The sequence below is a fragment of the Pseudonaja textilis genome, chromosome 10 (assembly GCF_049901715.1).
Source record: "Pseudonaja textilis isolate UNSWEBS1 chromosome 10, rPseTex1.2, whole genome shotgun sequence".
Lineage (NCBI taxonomy): Eukaryota > Metazoa > Chordata > Lepidosauria > Squamata > Elapidae > Pseudonaja > Pseudonaja textilis.
In genome coordinates, this window is record NC_141999.1 from 20047559 (window position 1) to 20070209 (window position 22651).

The window sequence follows — 22651 nt, forward strand, 5'->3', positions numbered from 1 at the left end:
GACACACTGAGACACACTCCCAGGGAAAAGCTTCACATGAATCTAGAAAAGTATGTAAGTGTTTGAAGTACACTTGAACAGTCGTCCCTGTTTCTATCCATCTCAGCAATGAGCTGTTTAGGATTTTAATTGACAGTGCATATACTTACTCTCTCTCTCTCTCTCTCACTCTCTCATACACACACACACACACCAGAAGTGGTATTCAGCAGGTTCTGACCAGTTCTGGAGAACTGGTAGCAGAAATTTTGAGTAGTTCAGAGAACCGGCAAATCCCACCTCTGACTGGCCCCGCCAACCCCATCTATTCTCTGCCTCCCATTAAGTCCCAGCTGATTGGCTGGGTCTTCTTTGGTTGCCCTGCACAGGAGAACGGAGCTGGAAAGCAGGTTAGTGGAGTGGGTAAGGAATGGAGATTTTACAGTATCCTTCCCCTGCCACGCCCACCAAGCCATGCCCACAGAACGGGTAGTAAAAAAAAGTTGAATCCCACCACTGACACACACATGCAAATCTTTTCTTTCTCAAAACTGTGAAGCCCAAGTAATGAAACCACAGGGCATTGATTCAGTATATGGTTTAAGCTACAGGATAAAATCAACCCAGTTTGTAGAAGAGACCATTCAGGATAATGTTGACGGGCTGCATGCTGAACTAGTTTTGTGTTTTGTACCTACCCGAATGTTTTTTACCTGCCAAAATTCTTTTCCAACAAGACAATGCTACATTTGTCTTACAGAGCAGAGCCGGCTTCCTTACTACCTTGGCAGTTCTTTCCACTTGATTGGCAAATGGTGCATTCCCGAGACATTGCAAAAACTGAAGAAAACAAGATTTTTTAAAAAATGAATCGTTTTTCTTTCCTTTCTCTTTTCTCCTTCCTCCTTTCCTTGCATTTCTGTTTCCCTTCTTAAATGATACTGGTAATAATCTGGCTGACTGTGTGACTAACCATAACAACAACAACAACAACAACAACAACAACAACAACAACAAGCCAGGCCCTTGGAAGAACTTGACAGGCAAATAAAAATACCAAAGCCAGTTTGACCTTTTGCTTCGCAATGCGATCAACCATACAAATAATAATAATAGCAAATGATTAAACTTGCATGCTGCCTGTCTCTCCAGAACTCAGGGTGACTCCCAATGAAGAAATTACACTAAAATCAATAGAAGATTTAAAAAAATAAAGATGAAAAGGAGAATTGCTGCGTTTGCTTCTTGAACTGGGAGGTGGGGTGAGGGTAGGATGATACTCTTGTCAGGGGTCCAGCAGCTTTCCACGTCTCCAGAGCTAGTTGTAAATGATAACAAATAACAGATAATCAGAGTTCACGGGACCTTATAGGTCATCTAGTCCAACCCCCACCCAAGCAGGAGACTCTACACCATTTCTGACAGATGGCAGTCCAGTCTCTTCTTGAAAGCTTCCAGGGATGGAGCTCCCACAACTTCCGAAGGCAACTTCTGTTCCATTGGTTGATTGTTCTCACTGTCAGAAAATTTCTCCTTGTTTCCAGGTTGAATCTCTCCTTGTTCAGTTTCCATCCATTATTCCTTCTCTGGCCTACAGGCGCTTTAGAGCAGGGGTGGGCAATTAATTTCTGTCGGGGGCCACATGGAAAATCAGATCTGCGTTCGAGGGCGGAACCAATTTTATAAAAGGCATATATTATATGTAAGAAAAAGTAACACCGTGGCTGCTCCTGCTACTACTTTCCACGCTTTCCAAACGCGAGTCCCAGGAGAGAACAAACAGCAAACCGCGCTCAGGGGCATCCAAGCCCACCTAAAGCTAGACCACTGCTGGTGGAGCCTTGCCCTGCCTTGGTGCCCCGTTTCCCAGCTCGGCGGTCCTGCTCGGGCGGCACTTTAAAAGCCCTCCTCCTCACGTACGTGCCCGACGAGCCGCTCACCACGACGGCAGCTCCCAGCACCCGAGCAACTTCCCAACAACTTGCGGCTTGCTTTTAACTCACGGGTGCTCGCGCCTGGCCCCGAGCCGCGCGGCGGAGGGGAAGCCTGGCAGGCGGGCGGGCTGCTTGGAGGAGCAAAACACTGACTTTGAGATTTGCTGATTTGATAGTTTGTTGTTATAGAAATGGCTAGTACTTATTAAATATTTAAAAGTAAAAAAGTTGAGGCTGTAGTGATATCTGATTGTACTGCGCCACAGAGTTAGAAGTCAATGCTTGCCTTTCTTTTCTTTCTTTCTATCTTTTTTTCTTTCCTTCTTTCCCTTTTCCCTCACCTATTTTTATTTGTATTTTATACTTTGATAATTTTAATAAAATTGCTTTTAAAAACATGCTTTGTAAATTAAGCCACTAATTTAACTGATTTCATGTTGATAAGCACATGTGTTTGTTTGTTTGTTTAGAGAATTTATTTTGTTGAAACATAAAATCTGAATGGATGGATTCACACAACATGTTAAACTCTAATCCTGCATTATCCAAATTCTTTTCCAGAATGTGTGTAGGAAAAAAAATGATTTGGAGTCAACTTGAAAATAGACACCTATGTGAGGGGTGGGTAGTTCCAAAATATGATAGAGATAGATAGATAGATAGATAGATAGATAGATAGATAGATAGATAGATAGATAGATAGATAGATAGATAGATAGATAGATAGAAAGATACGTTTGGGTAACAAAGTTTGGGATAGATAACAAAGTTTGGGTTACTATTGTATGTATTTATGATTTATTTAGTCATAAATGTTCATCTCAACTGTGAATGGTGAGCACAATAAAAAAAATGCAAGACACTAAAACCTATGGCAATGAAATGAAATTTTCAGACAATATTAAAACATTCCTGACCCAAAGTAGCTGGAAATATTGCTGTAATAATGTCTTTCTCCTGGTATCAGGAGAACACTGTAATATTTTAAAAAATGAAAGAAAGAGAAGCATTTTCAGGGATTGTGTAGTGTCTAGCTTCTTAGGGTTACTTTATTCAGACTTCTTGTCTGGAGATGAAAAAGATCATCAGTTGTGGAAAAATGCTCCTGTGGAGCTTAAGGGCATCAACTATCGGTAGTGGCCGATCAATTCCAGGGCAGCAGCCATCTTAATAATGAGTGAACTTCCACATGGCAGCCATTTTATGAGAATGTCCATTGCGTTCTCTTCTCTGGGAATCTGACTCAATCACCTAACCGAAAAACCCTCCCAAATGCTCAATCTACTGTAGTTCTAGGACAACTGGCCATGGGACACTTCAATGCTGTATTAATCATTTCATTCAAGTAGTCCTTTTAATTGGTAACTGTTGTGGAGCGAATACAACAGTAACCATGTTTTCACTCAAATTATTGTAACTCTTGGATTTCTGGATTGACTTTTTAAATTTTATTATTATTGGTCATGGATCTGTCGAAACTAGAGGTAGTCATTGACAGTTTGTTTAGTGACTGTTCAAATTTACAACTGCCCTGAAAAAAAAAGTGACCTATGACCGTTTTTCACACTTATGACCCTTGAAGCATTCCCATGGTCTTGTGAACAAAATTCAGATGCTCAGCAGATGACTCATATTTATGACTGTCTTGTGATCCACTTTTGAGACCTTCTGACAAACAAAGTCAATGGGGAAGTTAGATATACTTAACAACTGGGTTACTAACTTAACGACTGCAGTGATTCACTTAACAAGAGTGGCCAGAATGGTGGTTAAAAGGGGCAAAATTCATTTCACAGCTGTCTCGCTTAGCAACAGAAATGTTGGGCTCTGTTGTGGTTCTAAGTCGAGGGCAACCTGTAATTGAGTTTGTTGAATTGTCCCGCAGAAAGTCATTCCATGGTGAGTTGGCCATGGCATGTTGGCAGCCATTGGTGTGATGGCGAGTTGTCCCATTCTGATCTAGTGAAGCCAGGTTCCATTAGCAGCATTCCCTGATTAGCTGGCTGGCTGGCTGGAGCCCCTCCCCCAGAATTCGGACAGGTAGAGGCCCTGGAAGAGATTTCTGGGAGGGGGGGTAATTAAGAGAGCTGGGTTTTTTTTTTAGCTTGAGCAATATTGCTGACCATGAAGTTTAAGGTCTTAAAGCAGTGTTTCTCAACCTTGGCCACTTTAGGATGCGTGGATTTCACTTCCCAATGTTTCCAGCCACCTGAAGAAAGACAGGATCTATAGCTGGTATAATAAAACGCTTCACCAAAAGAAATAGCCTCTAGAAAATATGTTGGAGTACAGACACCCAGCCCCATTATTCAACTCAATGGGTCTCCCTAGAAATAGTTAATTGTCCCAGGTTCCATCTCAAGGAGTTTTGTTCGATGGATTTTATATGGCAACAGCATTTTTCAAAGGAGGGTGTGCCCACAATAAATCCAACAGGTCAATGTTCTTTCATGCCACACTGTATTTTCTTATTGCTCTTTATGATCACAAAGGACAGGAAAATTCATGTCACCATCAACTTTTCACTTTGTGCATTTATGCATTTATGTAAATCTTCTGATTTCTGGCATCGTACAAAGTCCACTGAGCAGAGTTTGAAGTTGTTCTCAGTCAAAGCCCTCTAACTAGGTGAACAAATGGACCATAACTGATGCCATTTCAAGATGGGTTGTATTAATGAAACGAATTAAAAACCATCACACATAAAATGGTTGCCAAATAACTTTGTGGATGTGTCCAAGGCAGCACCAGCCTTTCAGCTCAACTCCTGCAAGAGGCTGTTTAGGCTTTAGGTTTATTTTATTTTAGTTTTTGGGAGGGTGAAGAGGGAGGGAGGGAGGGAGGGGAAGAGAGGGGAGGGAGGGAGGGGAAGAGAGGGGAGGGAGGGAGGGGAAGGACAGAGGGGAGGGAGGGAAGGAAGGAAGGACAGGGAGGGAGGGAAGGGAGGGAGGGAGGGAGCGGGTGAAGGGAGGGAGGGAGGAAGGAAGGAGAGGGAGGGAAGGGGGAAAGAAGGAAGGAGAGGAAGGGAGGGAGGGGAAGGAGTGAGGGAGGGGAGGGAGGAAGGAAGGAAGGGGAGGGAGGGAAGGGGAAAGAAGGAAGGAAAGGGAGAGAGGGAGGGGAAGAGAGGGGAGGGAGGAAAGACAGGGAGGGAGTGAAGGAAGGGGTATAGGGAGGGAGGAAGGAAGGAAGAAAGGAAGGGGAGGGAAGGGGGAAAGAAGGAAGGAGAGGGGGAGGGAGGGAGGGGGGAAGGAAGGAAAATTCACAACCTTCTTAACCTTCACTAGCTAATACTTTATACATCCTGACCTGGATAAACTTATTTAGAAGGGATGTGTGGAAGAAAGCAGAGATTATTAATTAACTGATTTATTTTTATATCCTGCCTTCATTATTGCTATAAACAACTCAAGGCAGCATGTTAAACATATATAATATTCTTTCCTCCTCCTAGTTTTCCCACAACTGTATGAGGTGGGTTAGGTTGAGTGAGAGGGACGTCCCAAAGTCACCCAGCCAGATTTGATGCCTAAAATGGGACTAGAACTCATGGTTAACTGGTGATTGGCCCAAAGTCACTAAGTTGGTTGTCACGCGTAAGGTGGGACTGGAACTCTCCATCTCCCAGTTTCTAAAATAGAGGATGCTTTAGGACTAAAGACTTACCTGATCTCTTGACTCTCCCTTTCTCTTCCAATGCCGCCAATAGTACTAGGACTTCTCCACAGCCAAGATAACCCTGATTATTATGTACTTTATCCAAAAATGGCTCGAGTGCTCAGTGCAAACATTTTTTTCTTTTTTGACTACTAGTCAAAAGGCAGAATCATCAACATCGGAACCAAATCCACTTCTTGGAGTTTATACATTGGGGTTGGTGGCTTAATGTGTAAATCAACAAGCCAGCATTTAAATAAACCATGGCTTTTCTTTGGAATGACATGCGGCCTTCTCAGTCTTTCCCAAAGAAGAAGAGTAAGAAAGGAAAGGAAAGGAATGGGAAGTTTTATGAGTAAAAAAACACCTCTAGGACCAGAGAGCTAATATCTAATTCCTTTTATTTTAATATTGTGACAAATCAGCTGAGAATTACAATTTCAGAAAGGTAGAAAAATGCAGCATTAACTGAAGCTATTTTTCCAGAGAAATTTCTGCAGACAGTAGTCTCATACAGACCAAAGGATGTTGGTCTATTCTGACAACAGTTGCAACATTTCAATGTCAGTTTTAAGCATTAAAGCATCACGTTATATAAATATATCTCCCAAACCCTGATAAAGGGTATATGTACATATAGATATACCTAAATTGATTGATGGAAATTCAGGTGTTAGAACACTGTATTTTGAGGTAAATTATTTTTCGATGGATCAATTGCCTTGAAATATGAAATGATATTATGAACGCCTAGATATTGTTGCTCTCTATTCACCAAGTTCATTCTGCTTCAAGCAAAATCTGTGGTTTAATGTCATCAAACTCTTCAAGGAAAATATCCAGATTTGGGGGGTCTGAAGTTGAATTATCAACTTATGATTATCTGTTACCTTTAGGTAGAATTCTAGACCTCATTCAGGAGAGGAGGGGCGATATTTGCAGGGGTAGGACATAAACAACATTCATTTTAATTCCATAATAAAGGAATGAAAACTTACATTGATTGCAATTAATAACTCCCATTTAGTTCATAATTTCTCCTGTTAAATATATATATATATATATATACAACTTTGAGAAGGACATTAAGAGTGGCAACGGAGAGGTATAAGATTTTTGCAGCATAAATTTAGTTGTGGGCTCCTTGGTGTTCTGTGAGCTTCGTGGCTTTCTTGTAGATGTTTCAGTATCAAACTAGGCAACATCATCAGAGCTTAAAGGGAGGGAGATTGACCCCAACCTGATCCTTCTTAAGGCCTTTGCCAGCTACCTTTGACTTAACTAGGAGAGAATTTTCACAGCAAAGATCCCAAGGATGCACGGAAAGAAGAAGGCCACCTGTGGCCCGAGAAACCCATTGGCTTTAGAACACTGAAGGTTTTTAATTTTGAACGTGTAACTCCCACGGTGGAAGGACTTCCCTTCAAGGTCGCAAACCGATCGGCTGACACAGCCTTTCCCAGCAAAAGGGATTGCTGCACCTGAGGCAGAAGGAAACAGTGATTTATTTTATGGCTTGTTCAAAGTATTTTTACATTTTATTTTCATCAAATGTGTAGACGATTTCTAAACTAAGGACAGGGGCACCGATGGACGTGGAGCAGAGAAATCAATTGGTGGCCCATATGGAAATACTGTGAAAAGGCAGACTTTTGATCAGGTGGTTGCCTGTTACATTTCTAGTTAATGACGAATATAACGTTTGAATTAGGCTTGCCTTTTTTGAATTCCTCCCACCCACAAAGTAGGTGCGTTCTCCAGGACTATTTTTTTAAAGATTTACACTGAAGTGGTTATTAGTATCTCAGTGAATGATGTTGAGACTCTGGAAAGAGTGCAAAAAAGAGCAACAAAGAGGATTAGGAGACTGGAGACTAAAATATATGAAGAACGGTTGCAGGAACTGGGTATGACTAGTTTGATGAAAAGAAGGACTAGGGGTGACATAATAGCAGTGTTTCAATTCTCAGGGGCTGCCCCAAAGAAGAGGCAGTCAAGCTATTCTCCAAAGCACCTGAGGGTAGAACAAGAAGCCCATGGATCAGCTTGCCCTCGGAGGTTGTAGGAGCTCCATCACTTGAGACCTTCAAGAAGAGATTGGACTGCCATTTGTCAGAAATGGTGTAGGGTCTCCCACTTGGACAGGGGGGGAGGGGCTGAACTAGATGACTTATAAGGTCCCTTCCAACTCTGATTATCTGTTATCTGTTATCTCTTATCTGTAAAGAAGCAATGGGTGGAAACTAATCAAGGAGAGAAGCAACCTAGAACTAAGGAGGAATTTCCTGATAGTTACAACAGTTAATCAGTGGAACAACTTGCCTCCAGAACTTGTGAATGCTCCAACACTGGAAGTTTTAAAGAAGAGCTTGGACAGTCTTTTGTCTGAAATAGTATATGGTTTCGTATACTGAGTTGGACTAGAAGACCTCACAGGTCCCTTCCAACTCATGTTATTCTCTTCATGGGAAGTATGCTTTATTCAGATTTGGAGTACAAATCTATTGCATAATGTTGAATTGGTTCATATATTTTTCATAATCTATACATCTGAATCACTGAAATTCAAGAGGTGTTAAAAAAAAGTCTATCTTTTTAATGCTGTTGTACCTTTGAATGGTCATTAAATGAATAGCTAATAAGTCAAGGACTACATGTATATTCTAATCAACGGAGGTTTTATGAATGGTTATGACCTGAGTTCTAGCTGTTTTGAAATTGGCACTTTCTCCCTGGCAGGTAGCATGTTCTTAGAATTCCCTAGCTTTTTTTTTTTTAAATGAAGATACTGGCTGGCTTAATATGGTTAACAGCAAAGGGAGTCAAAAGAGGAACAATAAAGACAGCTTACCAGATAGCGCATTGGTTATTTCTCCATTCAATTCACTGCAATTCACTATGTCACCCAGACAAAATACATCTCCATCAGTCTCACAGTTATCGTAACCTGTTCTGAAACATTTTGGGCAAGATTTTCCATTTTCATATATGCGCATGTTATCTCCTGCAAGTCAAAAAAAAATAGTTCATGTAGCAAAATAATTGATTTAAAGGAATTATCAACACAGCTTGTTTTCCCTTTCACAGATTTTTTTTACCCGTGGGGAATCTGCTAAACAGTAGAATAATTGGATTTCTAACCATTTTGTCTTTTTGATGTTCTGATGTTGCTTGAGCTCTGCTGTCTTTCTTTTTTTAATTAATATTTTATTGATTAATTTATTAAAACATTGGACACGGTGTGATCATCCTGACACTCCTTTTGGCCATACATACTATAATATATAATACATATTTTATATACATGTATACATTTGTACAGTTAATTTGTATTAATTTATCCTTCATATTCCATTGTACTTATTTACATAGCCTCAATTACCCATTCTACAAATCCTACTCATTTTTTATTCTTGGTCCCTCCTTTCTGCTCCCACCATTGGTAAAATTTATTCCATATCTTGTAATATTCTGTCTCATCTTTGTTTTTCAATTCCAGAGTCAGTCTATCCATTTCAGCATGTCAGTATTTTCTTTATCACCTCACCTTCTTCAGGGATTTCTCTATCTTTCCGTTTTTGAGCAAAAGTCATTCTTTCTGCCGTGATAATATGTACTATTAAATAGGTCTCATCTTTACTATATCTCTCTGTCATAATTCCTAGTAAAAATAATTCCAGTTTATATTCTATTTTCTGTCCAATTATCTCCTCTAACCATATCTGGATTTTATACCAAAAACCCTGTGGGTTTTTTTTTTTTTTTACAAATCACCATGTATGATAATATGTTCCTGGTTCTTGGGTGCATTTCCAACAATTTGGTGAAACGTTTTTATACATTTTAGCCAGCCTTGCTGGGGGGAGATGCCACCTATAAAACATCTTGTATAGATTTTCCTTATATGATGTGGCCAATGTTATCTTTTTGTTTCATTCCCACAATTTCTTGCCACTTATCCAAATCTATATTATATCCAAAGTTTTTGGCCCATGCCACCATCATTTCCTTGACCTGTTCCCCTCCATCTTATAGTCCAATAAAAATTTATAAATTTTCCTTATCAATTTATTGTCTGTCCCCAGTAAAATTGCATCTAGTATCGTGGCTTGTCTACTAATCCCCCACTATTTCATATATTTCCCATATCATGATTGGATTTGTAAGTACGCCCACCATTCCAATTCTACTCCTTGTTCTTTTAGCTCTTGTCTGGATTTCAATTCCCCCTTTTCATTTATAATATCCTTATTTATATGTGGTAATTTTTCCTGGTTAATAAGATTTGGGTGTACTAACGCCTCTAAGGTGGATAACCAAACTGGAGTTTCCATGTAGTTTTGCTGTTTGATTTTGTTCTATACCATAAACAAAGCTTGTCTTATCTGATGTCTTTAAAAATATTGATGTGTGATGTACCTACCGTACCACAAAATTGCGTGCCATCCTAGATGTAAGTTGTGACCCTCTAATGATAGTAGTCTTCTATTTTTTACAGTTACCCAATTTTTCACCCAGGTAAGCACCCCTTCTTTATAGTATATTTCCCAATCTGGTAGGCCAAAATCTCCTCTCTCTTTTGCTTCTTGCAGAAGTTTTAGTTTAATCCTTGGCTTCTTCTGTTGCCATATAAAATTCAGAGTCATTTTGTTCAGATTTCCCTCCAAGATTTGTCTAATTTTATGGGTATATTTTGAAACAAAAAGTTTTGGTAGAATGTTCATCTTGATTACAGCTATTCTGCCCATTAAGGAAAGCCTCCAATTTTTCCATCTTTCTAGGTCCTCTTTTGTTTGTTTCACTAATTTGCCATAGTTGTCCTCTTTAATTGTTGTACATCTTGCCGAAATATTGATCCTAGATAGTTCATTTTCTTTACTATCTGGATATTTATTCCCTTGGCTAAATTCTCTTTCTGCTTATTTGTCATGTTCTTAACTATTATTTTGGTTTTTTCTTTGTTTATTTTTAATCCAGCAACTTCTCCATAATCTTCTAATATTTCTATGAGTTTCAACCCCAATTGTTGTGGTTCCTCAAGGATAAAAACTAAGTCATCTGCAAAAACATGTGGTTTATATGTTTCTTTCTTGATTTCCAGACCTTTTATTTGTGTTTCCTTCCTAATTATCCTTATTAACACTTCCAAGGTTAGTATAAACAATAGCGGGGATAATGGGCACCCTTGTCTCATTCCTTTCTGAATTTTTATTTTTTTGTCACCTCTCTGTTTATTATTATTTTAGCCTGTTGTTTAGAATATATCGCCAAGATTATATTTTAAAAATTCTCACCAAAATCCTACGTGTCTAAGTTGCCATAGCATAAATTCCCATTTAACGTTGTCAAACGCTTTTTGGGCATCCAAAATTAGCACCATCTGATTTCCACTGTGTACTTCATAGTATTCTAGGGTATCTAATAGTATTTTGATTTGTCTTTTTGACAAGGAACCATTTTGGTCCATGTGTATAAAGTCATTTAAGAACTTTTTTAATCGTTCGGCTATTATCGATGTGAATATCTTGTAGTCTGAGTTCAAAAGGGATATTGGTCTATATTATTAAATAGTATCTGGTCTGTGTTCTCTTTGGGTACCAGTGTGATGTTGGCTTCCATCCATGATTGTCATGTTTTCACCTCATTTAAAACTGCATTAAATGCTTCAAGTAGAGCTTGTCCCAAGATGCCTTGTTGGTCCTTATATAATTCTGCTGCCTTTCAATTCCAGACAGAATTCCAGGATGTTCCTGGCACACTTTGCCATGACCCAACGGGGAAATCTTTGCTTCTTCTTCCAATGGGAAAATATATTCTTAAAAAGCCCAATAGTAATAGCACTTAGACTTATATACCACTTCAAAGTGCTTTACAGCACTCTCTGGGCAGTTCACCATGTCAGCCTATGGCCCACAACAATCTGAGTCCTCATTTGATCAACCTCAAAAGATGGAAGGCTGAGCCAACCTCAAGTCCATCAAGATCGAACTCCAGGCTATGGGTTGAGTTAGTCTGCAAGACTACATTTAACCACTGTGCTGTCCAGACAGTATATAGTTAATTGGGAATTGGGAGCTGTCCCTTTAAGGGAATGCCTCATGGGAAACATAGTTAATGCATCATGGGAAATGTAGTTCATGTCATGCAGTCGCATGTATAAGCCTGATTGCACACTGAATTGACCCTTGGTTGGGTTGGGGTTCCTTTATTCTTGCTTGGACCCCAGCAAAGTGCTGGTGTCCTTCCCTTTGCTGCATCATTATGGGATAAAGATAACTATATTTTCACACTATGAAGTCAACTATGCAAAGATTTGGACATTAGATGAATCTCGACATAACTGTGAGTTATACCTTGAGGATGCCTTGCGATCCAAAAAAGAAACTTTGTATGGAAGCCTTTGTAGAGTTTTAACTGCTTAATTTAGGCATCCTTTGGAAGATAAATATTGCCTATGACAAGACAACCGCTGCTCCACAGACACCCTTTTCAGAACTCAAAAGCCATAAAAAGACTTTTTTTAAAAAAAAATGAAAAATGAGGAATTGCAGAATTTGGTTTTTTTTAAATCCCATACAGTGTGTATGCAGGATAATTTGCTCATGATATTTACTTGGCATGGGATTTTGTTGTTGTTGTTGCTGTAAGTATATCAAAGGTAAACTAAAAATGGACCATGAATGGACATTGAAGATCAAAAACTGGAACCATCTGGCCTACTCTTGGCTTAAAAACACCTTTTTCTTTCCAAATTTTACCGATAGATGAGATTTCTGTTACAGGTAGCCAAGCCTCCTTTTCTTTCTCTCCTTCCAACTACCTTGAAAGAGAATTTTTTATTCACATGTTTGGACATTCTCTTCCAAACGTTTCTAACACTATCCGGTTATTCTCTCCTTTCACAAACAGGAGTAGACTTGAACATGCCTTTTGAGATGTTCTTGATATAAGTGTTAAAAACTGGAAAGATGTCATTTCTTTCCACTGGAATTTTCCCATACATAGATTTCTTCTGTCAACCATTCAATAGGAAAAGTGCCAGAAGCAGAAATAAGATTCAAAAGCTGTTTACATACCTTTAAGGCTAAGCCTGCAATATGGGTCTGTTTCATTGCAAACTTTAGAAGTAAAGTCCAAAATACGCTGGTCTCCAAAATTGAAATAGAAAGAGCCCGTCAAATAATTTCCAGACTCTGCACAGCTTCTGGTGAAGGAGTTTCTAAACTGATTTTCTATAGAGAAAATATAATGATTAAAGAATGTAATCAATTGAGCCAGAGGTGGTATTCAATCAGTTCTGATAGGTTCTGGAGAACCGGTGGCGGAAATTTTGAGTAGTTCGTAGAACTGGTAAATACCACCTCTGACTGGCCCCACCCCCATCTATTTGCTGCCTCCCGAATCCCAGCTGATTGGAGATCCTAGCTAATCAGCTGGATCTTCTTTTGTTGCCCTGCATAGGAGAACGGAGCTGGAAAGCAGGTTAGTGGGTTGGGGAGGGAATGGGGATTTTACAGTATCCTTCCCCTGCCACGCCCACCAAGCCACACCACGCCCACCAAGCCACGCACACACAACTGGTAGTAAAAAAAATCAAATACCACCACTGAATGGAGCATCACATGGCTCTGTCTTACAACCAGTTCTATCAATGGAATCAGTCAAATGTAGCTTCTAAAGCTCCAGTTAGTTTTTGGGTGCCTTTGTGGCCTTGTGACAGATATCCCTGAGAGATGGGTCATCCAATCACTGCTGAAAGATATCCATCACAGGATATTCTACCACAGAGGTCTCCAAACTTGGCAACGTTAAGACTTGTGGACTTCAATTCCCAGAATTCTCCACAAGGGACACCTGCTCTACCATGACAATCTTTTCCATTGTTGAATAGTGTTGGAAGAAATATCCATCTGGTTCAGTTGCAATCCAGGAGAAAGACACTGGAGACAAAATGGAGGCTGGAGGCTGCTTGGAAAGAGGGTTTAATGATGAAGCAGAACCACCAGCAATCCTGGGATGTGAGCAGCTGATCACATGGAGTTAAGAATGAGGGGTTTTTATACCTTGGGCTTTGAACTTGAGCTTCCTAGTCCTGGGCAAAAACATGTATTGTATTGGCTGTTGTCAGACTCCCATGGGGCCATATAGGGGTCATAACTGGCTCTGTGGGTTGTTTGAGAAGTTTGGTTGAAGTTTGCTGGGGGTGATGCAATGTCCTTAGGAGATTGTGCAATGTAGGGAGCTTTGTGACTTAGTGGTTTTAATCCTATTATGTCCTGAAGGGTCTTGTCTTAACTCCTTCACCCTGGAACTGAAGGTCCTTTGTTTTGTAGATAGGCTGGCCTAATCTTTCTCAGTGGGCACAAAATATCTGCTGGGGAGAGGAAGCTGGGGCTCTGAATTTCTGTCTCCCTTAAAATATTTTATTTATTTATTTTATTTTATTCCTCAAAATATTTCATTTTTCTAGGAGTGGGGTGGGTGCTAATTTGCTTTCAACAATAGTTTCTACCATAAGAAAAGGTTTCCTGGCATCCACCAAATATCTATTTCCTGGTTAATTACTCTAAAATTTCTGTGTCATCTTCTACAAGAAAGTTTTTCAGATATCAGACAACAATTATCACATTTCCCCAATCTTGTTCTCAAAGCTCCTAGTGGAACACCTTTTATCAGTGTTTCTCAAAATTCTTGGAGCTGCTGTCTGAAAATTGGCAAGTTTGAGAAACATTTCATTATATGAAACCAAAATATCCACCACCACCTACCAAGACAATCTTTTCCATTCTTGAATAGTTCCTACCATAAGGAAAGGTTATCTGGTGTCCATTAAATTCTGTTTCTGGTAATTTAAACCCATTCTTTCTCATCCTGTCCTTTGGTATAACTCTAAACTTTCTGCTTCACCTTCTATAAGGCAGTTCTTCAGATACCTGAAAATAGTTATCACATCTCCTCAATCTTGTGTCGAAGGCCCTTTATAGAGGACCTGAGATTGAGGAAGACATGTACCATCATAAGGGTGAAAAGTGGATTTTTATACTCCTGAACACTATACCTATACACGCATAGACATACTTTAGACCAATATTTCTCAAAAATCTCGGAGCTGAAGTCCACATGCCTGAAAATCGTCATGTTTGAGAAACACTGCTTTATATGAAACCAAAATATCATGGAGATAAATTTCTCTATATCTTCATCCAAATCAACATAAAAAAGATGAAAACAAAAATTAATCCACTTACCTGTTGACAAGTTGGCCACAGAAAAAGAACTTAAGCACATTGCTGAATCTGAACAGTTTTTTTGCACACCCCCACTGCAGGAACTTCCTGAATCACTGTAACACTCATTACATTCTACAGAGAGTGGTAAGGATTTAAAAAAAAAAAGGAAATACATTTGTATGAGACTCCTTCAGGTTTCAGTTGCGATATAAATGCACTTTAATATTGAACCAGACACTAGCCCTCGTCCAATTTTATTATTCCCATCCTAGCAGAAGGCTGGAAAGAAATTCCCTAAAATGGCTTATGATGAACCTCTCACTACAGAAAGGAAGAAATGATCATAATTATCTGCCTAGATTCTGACTGTTCAACATTTAGCTCAAATTCCATTGATTTACATTCTCTTCCATGGGAAACGTTTCTGCCTAACCCAACCTGAACGACTGATTTTATGCAATGCTCCCATGGCCCACACGGTGCTCTGTATAGTTCAGAGATCTAACTCAATCCACATTTCACTATGTTCCAATATTGGTCCGGGATACTTTGCTGCCTGAACTTCCAACCAACCCTGCTGGGTCAGGGAATTCCATTCCACCTTCCTTGCTTCCTCATCCTTCCACCTGAAGGACACCTGAAGTTGGTCACTTTTAGCGGGCTTGCCTTGGAGAGCTTATTCGGTTGATGCAATCTGAGAGGAAGAAAGAACTGTCTAACTCAAAACTTTGGTTGTCCGGTAGAAAACAGCTTCCACTGCATCAGAAGAAGTGAAAATTGATTCAAAGAACCCCACATACCTTTTGGATTTGCAGATCGTGCAACAGGAAGGAGGAGGATGGCGAAGATGAAGAGCACAAAGGAATCCATCGTGATGGTGTTCAGGTCGGTCTGGGTTCTCTGAGATTGAGATCTTCTTGGGTATAATATTTATAGGAAGGGGAGTGGTTGGGAGCCCTTTGCCCAACCTGCCTCTTGGTAATAAATGTCCAAGGATGTCATAACGGTGATGATTGATTACATCTTTAATACCACTTTTACAATATTGGAGCATTACGCGGATGGACCCATTACAAATTGCCCTATTCAGGGTGTGGTTGAAAAATCCCAGGTAGGTAGGCGCGTGTGTGTGTGTGTGTGTGTGTGTGTGTGTATGTACCTTCCATGAAGGATAACTACACCTGGCCACTTTCTTAACATTCTCCAGTCCTACTGGAAGTGAATAGTGCAGAATTCCTTCCACCTAATTCTTCCAGCCCAGAATCAGATAAGAGAAAGAAATACAGTATTAAAAGGGTAAGGCAAAAATTGTGGAAACCCCAGAAACTGCACAAAACACAAATTGGCTGTGTTAATTACTGGGAAACTGCTTCTGGATTTTGTGCTAGAGGTGGCAAAAAAATTGACTTTGAGATTAGCTGATTTGATAGTTTGTTGTTATAGAAATGGCTAGTAAATATTAAATATTTAAAAGTAAAAAAAGTTGAGGCTGTAGTGTTATGTTATTGTACTGTGCTACAATGTTAGAAGTCAGTTCTTGTCTTTCTTTTCTTTCTTTCTTTCCTTCTTTCGCTTTTTTCCTCCACTATTTTTATTTGTGTTTTATACTTTAATACATTTAATATTGTTTTTAGAAACATGCTTTGTAAATTCAGCCACTAATTTAACTGATATCATTGTGTATGTTGACGAGCACATGTGTTTGTTTGTTTATTTATTTAGAGAAGTTATTATGTTGAAACATAAAATCTGAATGGATGGATTCACACAATATGTTAAACTCTAATACTGCATTATTCAAATTCTTTTGCAGAATGTGTGTAAGAAAAAAAAATGATTTGGAGTCAACTTGAGAATAAACACCTATGTGAGGAATGGGTGGTTCCAAAATATGATAGGAGAACGGAGGGAGGGAGGGGAAGAGAGAGAGGGGGGAGGGAGGGAGGGAGGGAGAGAGAGAGAGAGAGAGAGAGAGCATAATAAGAAAGTTTGGGTTGCTCATGTATTTATGATTTATTTAGACATACAGTAAATGCTCATCTCAACTTTTATTGTTGCTAGCACAATAAAAAAAATGCAAGACACTAAAACCTATGGCAACAAAGTGAGTTTTCAGACAATATTAAAACATTCCTTACCCAAAGTAGTTGGGACTATTGCTGAAATAATGTGTTTCTCAATAACATTTTTAAAAAGGAAAGAGAAGTATTTTCAGGGGTCAGGTAGTATCTAGCCTGTTAGGATTACTTTATTCAGACTTCTTGCCTGGAGATGAAAAAGATGTATTTATAGATGAAGGAGGCACTTTTTCTAACTCCCATTGGTTGAGAAAAAATGCTCCTGTGTGACTTAAGGGCATCCATAAATCATTTTTTAGGGGTTGAACTACCGGTAGTGGCTGATCAATTCCAGGGTGACAGCAGGGGTGGGATTCTGCCAGTTCGCACCTATTCGCTAGAACCGGTTGTTAACATTCTAAGCAGTTCGGAGAACTGGTTGTTAGAAGAAATTACTGGCCTAATCCTGTAAGGAAGGCAGGAAGGAAACATTCTGGTATTGCTTACAGAAACTGCCTCTCCGTTAACCCTTATTACATTCTTGGCAGGACTAGACTTCCTGTCTCAGGAACTTCTCTGGAGTTTTCCCTCCTTTGCTGGTACTTTGCTTGTGTGGCGTGACCGTTCAAAGTTACAATGGCACTGAAACAAGTGACTTATTTTTTACACTTATGACTGTTGCAGCATCCCCACATTCATGAGAGGACAGGCGAGGAGATGCGTGCCTCGATGTGAGTGATATTGAGTTGGCCACGCTCAGCCAATAACATGACCACCAAGCCATGTCCACCCAGTCACATGACCACCAAGCCACACCTACCACTTAAGCCACACCCACAGAACCAGTTGGTAACATTTTTTAATCCCACCCCTGGGTGACAGCCATCTTAATAATGAGTAAACTTCCCCATGGCAGCCATTTTATAAGAATGTCCATTGCATTCTCTTTCTACGAATTTGATCCAATCACCTAACCTCCCAAAATACTCTATCTACTGTGGTCCTAGGACAACTGGCCATGGGACAATTCAGTGCTATATTAATCTTTTCATTCAGGCATTCCTTTTTGTGCTTTTTGTGGTGACCACGTTTTTTATTCAAATTATTGCAACTCTTAGATTTCTGGATTGACTGTTTTAATTTTATTATTATTGGTCACGGATCTGTCGAAATTAGAGGTAGTCACTGACAGGTTGTTTAGTGACTGTTCAAATTTACAACTGCCCTGAAAAGAAAAAGTGACCTATGACCGTTTTTCACACTTATGACCCTTGAAGCATTCCCATGGTCTTGTGAACAAAATTCAGATGCTCGGCAGCTGACTCACATATATGACTGTCTTGTGATCCACTTTTGAGACCTTCTGACAAACAAAGTCAATGGGGAAGTTAGATACACTTAACAACTGGGTTACTAACTTAATGACTGCAGTGATTCACTTAACAAGAGTGGCCAGAATGGTGGCTAAAAGGGGCAAAATTCATTTCACAGCTGTCTCGCTTAGCAACAGAAATGTTGGGCTCAGTTGTGGTTCTAAATCGAGGGCAACTTGTAATTGAGTTTGTTGAATTGTCCCGCAGCAAGTCATTCCATGGCGAGTTGGCAATGGCATGTTGGCAGCCATTGGTGTGATGGCGAGTTGTCCCATTCTGATCTAGTGAAGCCAGGTTCCATTAGCAGCATTCCCTGATTGGCTGGCTGGCTAGCTGGAGCCCCTCCCCCAGAATTTGGACAGGTAGAGGCCCGGGAAGAGATTTCTGGGAAGGGGGGGAATTAAGAGAGCTGGGGAAGACAACAGATTTAAGCTGCTCAGAAGTAAGGACAGAGAGAGAATGAAAAGAAGGAAGCTGCTACGAAGCTGGACTCTTTCGGAAAGAGAGAGTGATGGCCACCCCAAGGAAGGGGGATGCTGATATCTCAGCCTAGAGACGGGATCCCAGCTGCAAGGAGACGTGGACTCCATACAGGGTTCTTCCTGGGTCTGCAGAGGACATGTTTATGAGCCAACAGATTGGTGAAGGGCCATATTGGCCAAAGAGCAGTCTTCGGGACTGTTTGGGTTTTTTTAGCTTGAGCAATATTGCTGACCATGAAGTTTAAGGTCTTAAAGCAGTGTCTGGCCACTTTAGGATGCGTGGATTTCACTTCCCAATGTTTCCAGCCACCTGAAGAAAGACAGGATCTATAGCTGGTATAACAAAACACTTCACCAAAAGACATAGCCTCTAGAAAATATGTTGGAGTACGGACGCCCAGCCCTGTTATTCAACTCGATGGGTCTCCCTAGAAATATTTAATTGTCCCAGGTTCCATCTCAGGGAGTTTCGTTCAGTGGATTTTGTACGGCAACAGCATTTTTCAAAGGAGGGTGTGCCCACAATAAATGCAACAGGTCAATGTTCTTTCATGCCACACCGTATTTCCTTATTGCTCTTTATGATCACAAAGGACAGGAAAATTCATGTCACCATCAACTTTTCACTTTATGCATTTATGCATTTATGTAAATCCACTAAGCAGAGTTTGAAGTTGTTCTCAGTCAAAGCCCTCTAACTAGGTGAACAAATGGACCATAACTGATGCCATTTCAAGATGGGTTGTATTAATGAAACGAATTAAAAACCATCACACATAAAATGGTTGCCAAATAACTTTGTGGATGTGTCCAAGGCAGCACCAGCCTTTCAGCTCAACTCCTGCAAGAGGCTGTTTAGACTTTAGGTTTATTTTATTTTAGTTTTTGGGAGGGGGGAAAAGGGAGGGAGGGAGGGAAGGAAGGAAGGACAGGGAGGGAGGGAAGGGAGGGAGGGAGGGAGCGGGTGGAGGGAGGGAGGGAGGAAGGAAGGAAGGAAGGAAGTGGAGGGAGGGAAGGGGGAAAGAAGGAAGGAAAGGGAGAGAGAGAGGGAGGGGAAGAGAGGGGAGGGAGGAAAGACAGGGAGGGAGTGAAGGAAGGGGTATAGGGAGGGAGGAAGGAAGGAAGAAAGGAAGGGGAGGGAAGGGAAAAGAAGGAAGGAGAGGGGGAGGGAGGGAGGGGAGAAGGAAGGGTAGGGAAGGGCGAAAGAAGGAAGGAGAGGGAGGGAGGGAGGAAGGAAGGAAGGAAAATTCACAACCTTCTTAACCTTCACTAGCTAATACTTTATACATCCTGACCTGGATAAACTTATTTAGAAGGGATGTGTGGAAGAAAGCAGAGATTATTAATTGATTTATTTTTATATCCTGCCTTCATTATTGTTATAAACAACTCAAGGCAGCATGTTAAACATATATAATATTCTTTCCTCCTCCTAGTTTTCCCACAACTGTATGAGGTGGGTTAGGTTGAGTGAGAGGGACGTCCCAAAGTCACCCAGCCAGATTTGATGCCTAAAATGGGACTAGAACTCATGGTTACCTGGTGATTGGCCCAAAGTCACTAAGTTGGTTGTCACGCGTAAGGTGAGACCGGAACTCTCCATCTCCCAGTTTCTAAAATAGGGGATGCTTTAGGACTAAAGACTAGAGAAATGATCGTAACTATCTGCCTAGATTCTGACTGTTCAACATTTAGCTCAAATTCCATTGATTTGCATTCTCTTCCATGGAAAACATTTCTGCCTAACCCAACCTGAACGACTGATTTTATGAAATGCTCCCATGGCCCACACGATGCTCTGTATAGTTCAGAGATCTAACTCAATCCACATTTCACTATGTTCCAATATTGGTCCCGGATACTTTGCTGCCTGAACTTCCAACCAACCCTGCTGGGTCAGGGAATCCCATTCCACCTTCCTTGCTTCCCCATCCTTCCACCTGAAGGCCACCTGAAGTTGGTCACCTTTAGCGGCCTTGCCTTGGAAAGCCTATCCGGTTGATGCAATCTGAGAGGAAGAAAGAACTGCCTAACTCAAAACTTTGGTAGAAAACAGCTACCACTGCATCAGAAGAAGTGAAAATGGATTCAAAGAACCCCACATACTTGCTGCAGATAGCGCCACCGGAAGGAGGAAGATGGCGAAGATGAAGAGCACAAAGGAAGCCATCTTGATGGTGTTCAGATCAGTCTGGGTTCTCCGAGATGGAGATCTTCTCAGGTAAGATCTTTATAGGCAGGAAATGGCCATGAGCCCTATGCCTCTTGGCAATAAAAGACAACAGGGTTCAGAATATAATTTACCTCTTAATAGCAGTTACATTGTCTAAGGACCTCCTAATGGTGATGATTGATTGATTACATCCTTAATACCACTTTATGCAATATTTCAGCATTACACGGACGGGCCCATTACAAGATTACCCTATTCAGGGAGGGGTTATAAAATCCCAGTTAGCTGGACTTGTGTGTGTGTGTATGTGTGTGTGTTTCTGTGTGTCTGTGTGTGTCTGTATGTGTATATGCGCCACTTCCAAAGATTATGAGCCACAGGTGATGCAACCAGGAAGGATATTTTCTTCCAGAAATTCTGGTGTTTAAATTTTGTATTACTTTATCATTCATCGAAAATCACAAGAAAGGAAGAGAGGAAAAAAGAAAGAAAAGAATCACAGAGTATCTGGACTTACAAATTGAAGTTGAGCAACTTTGGAAAAAGAAATTGTGTGTTATTCAATTGTAATTGGAGCCTTGGGAGCAATACCTAAAGGGTTACCTTGCTATTTGGAAATTCTGAATTTATCAGACTGGAATACCCTGATTCTACCAAAAAACCCACCCTACTTGGAACAGCTAATATCCTCTGACGCTACCTTAACAGTTCCTAAGTCCTTGGTTAGGACTCGAGCTATTGAGCTACCAACCAACCCCAAAGTCTGTGAATCTCACTGAAGATAATAATAATAATAATAATAATAATAATAATAATAATAATAATAATAATAATAATAATAATAATAATAGATCTTCATGGATATATGACTCTAAGTTCTTGTTCAGTCTTTTTACCAATATTGCAGCAAAAAGTTTTTAATCGTTATTTAGTAATAAAATTGGTCTATAGTTTTTATCTTGACCCTCCTTTGGTAGTAGCACAATGTTGGCTTCTTTCCAGGTTTAACTCATCTTTGCTCTCTATAGCACCTTTTAAAGGTTCTAAGACTGGGTCTTCAAAACATTTATAATATTGATTTGTGAGACCATTTGGACCCAGCGTTTTATCTGCTTTCATTTTTTAATAGCTTTTGATATTTCAAAGGTAACTGAATCGTTCATTGGTTGTCTCTTGTGCTTATAAAAGTTTAGGTAAATGTTGTCTTTGTAGGTATAATCATCTATTTTTTCCTGTTTGTCAAGTTTCTGTTTCTTGTAGAAATTGAAACAAAAATTTTTAAAAAGACCTTTTAATGAGGCCATTCACTGGCTGTTATGACCATGTCGCCTTCGTGATTTTTCTCTATCATTTTCTTCTCACTTTCCTTTCTGAGTTTCTATGCCAGCCATCTCCCTGGTTTATTGACAAATTCAAAATTTGGTTTAGTTCCTGTTTCTTGAACTCGTAACGTAGACCATGGTTGATACAGCAGTTGGTGAAAAATTTAAGATTCCATTGGTGTCTTTTGCAATTCAGGTTTTTTTCTAACGTCATCTGATATTTTTGCATCTTTTCCTGGGATTTCATCTTCTCTGGATGATTATATTGTATAAAGCAGCCTCTCATGACTGCTGTTAGCATCCCCAACAGATTAAATTTGTCCCATCTTAATAACAAATGAACTTCCACATGGCAGCCATTTTGTGAGAATGTCCATTGCATACTCTGGGAATTTGACCCAATCACTTAACTAAAAAGATATTCTGGTCTATCTAGGAAGGCAAAAC

At 40.1% G+C, this 22651-nt stretch overlaps 1 protein-coding gene across 1 annotated transcript; it reads right to left on the reverse strand.

Moving 5' to 3' along the window:
* Window positions 1–5951: 5951 nt before the first annotated feature.
* Window positions 5952–20961, reverse strand: LOC148124960 (uncharacterized). Its single transcript, XM_087939416.1, has 7 exons — window positions 20816–20961; window positions 18943–19019; window positions 15598–15697; window positions 14816–14929; window positions 12644–12799; window positions 8419–8571; window positions 5952–7048 (listed from the first exon to the last, which is right to left on the reverse strand). Exons 1-7 carry the CDS (start codon window positions 20877–20879, stop codon window positions 6849–6851), a joined length of 864 nt encoding a protein of 287 aa, XP_087795542.1. The 5' UTR covers window positions 20880–20961; the 3' UTR covers window positions 5952–6848.
* Window positions 20962–22651: the final 1690 nt, after the last annotated feature.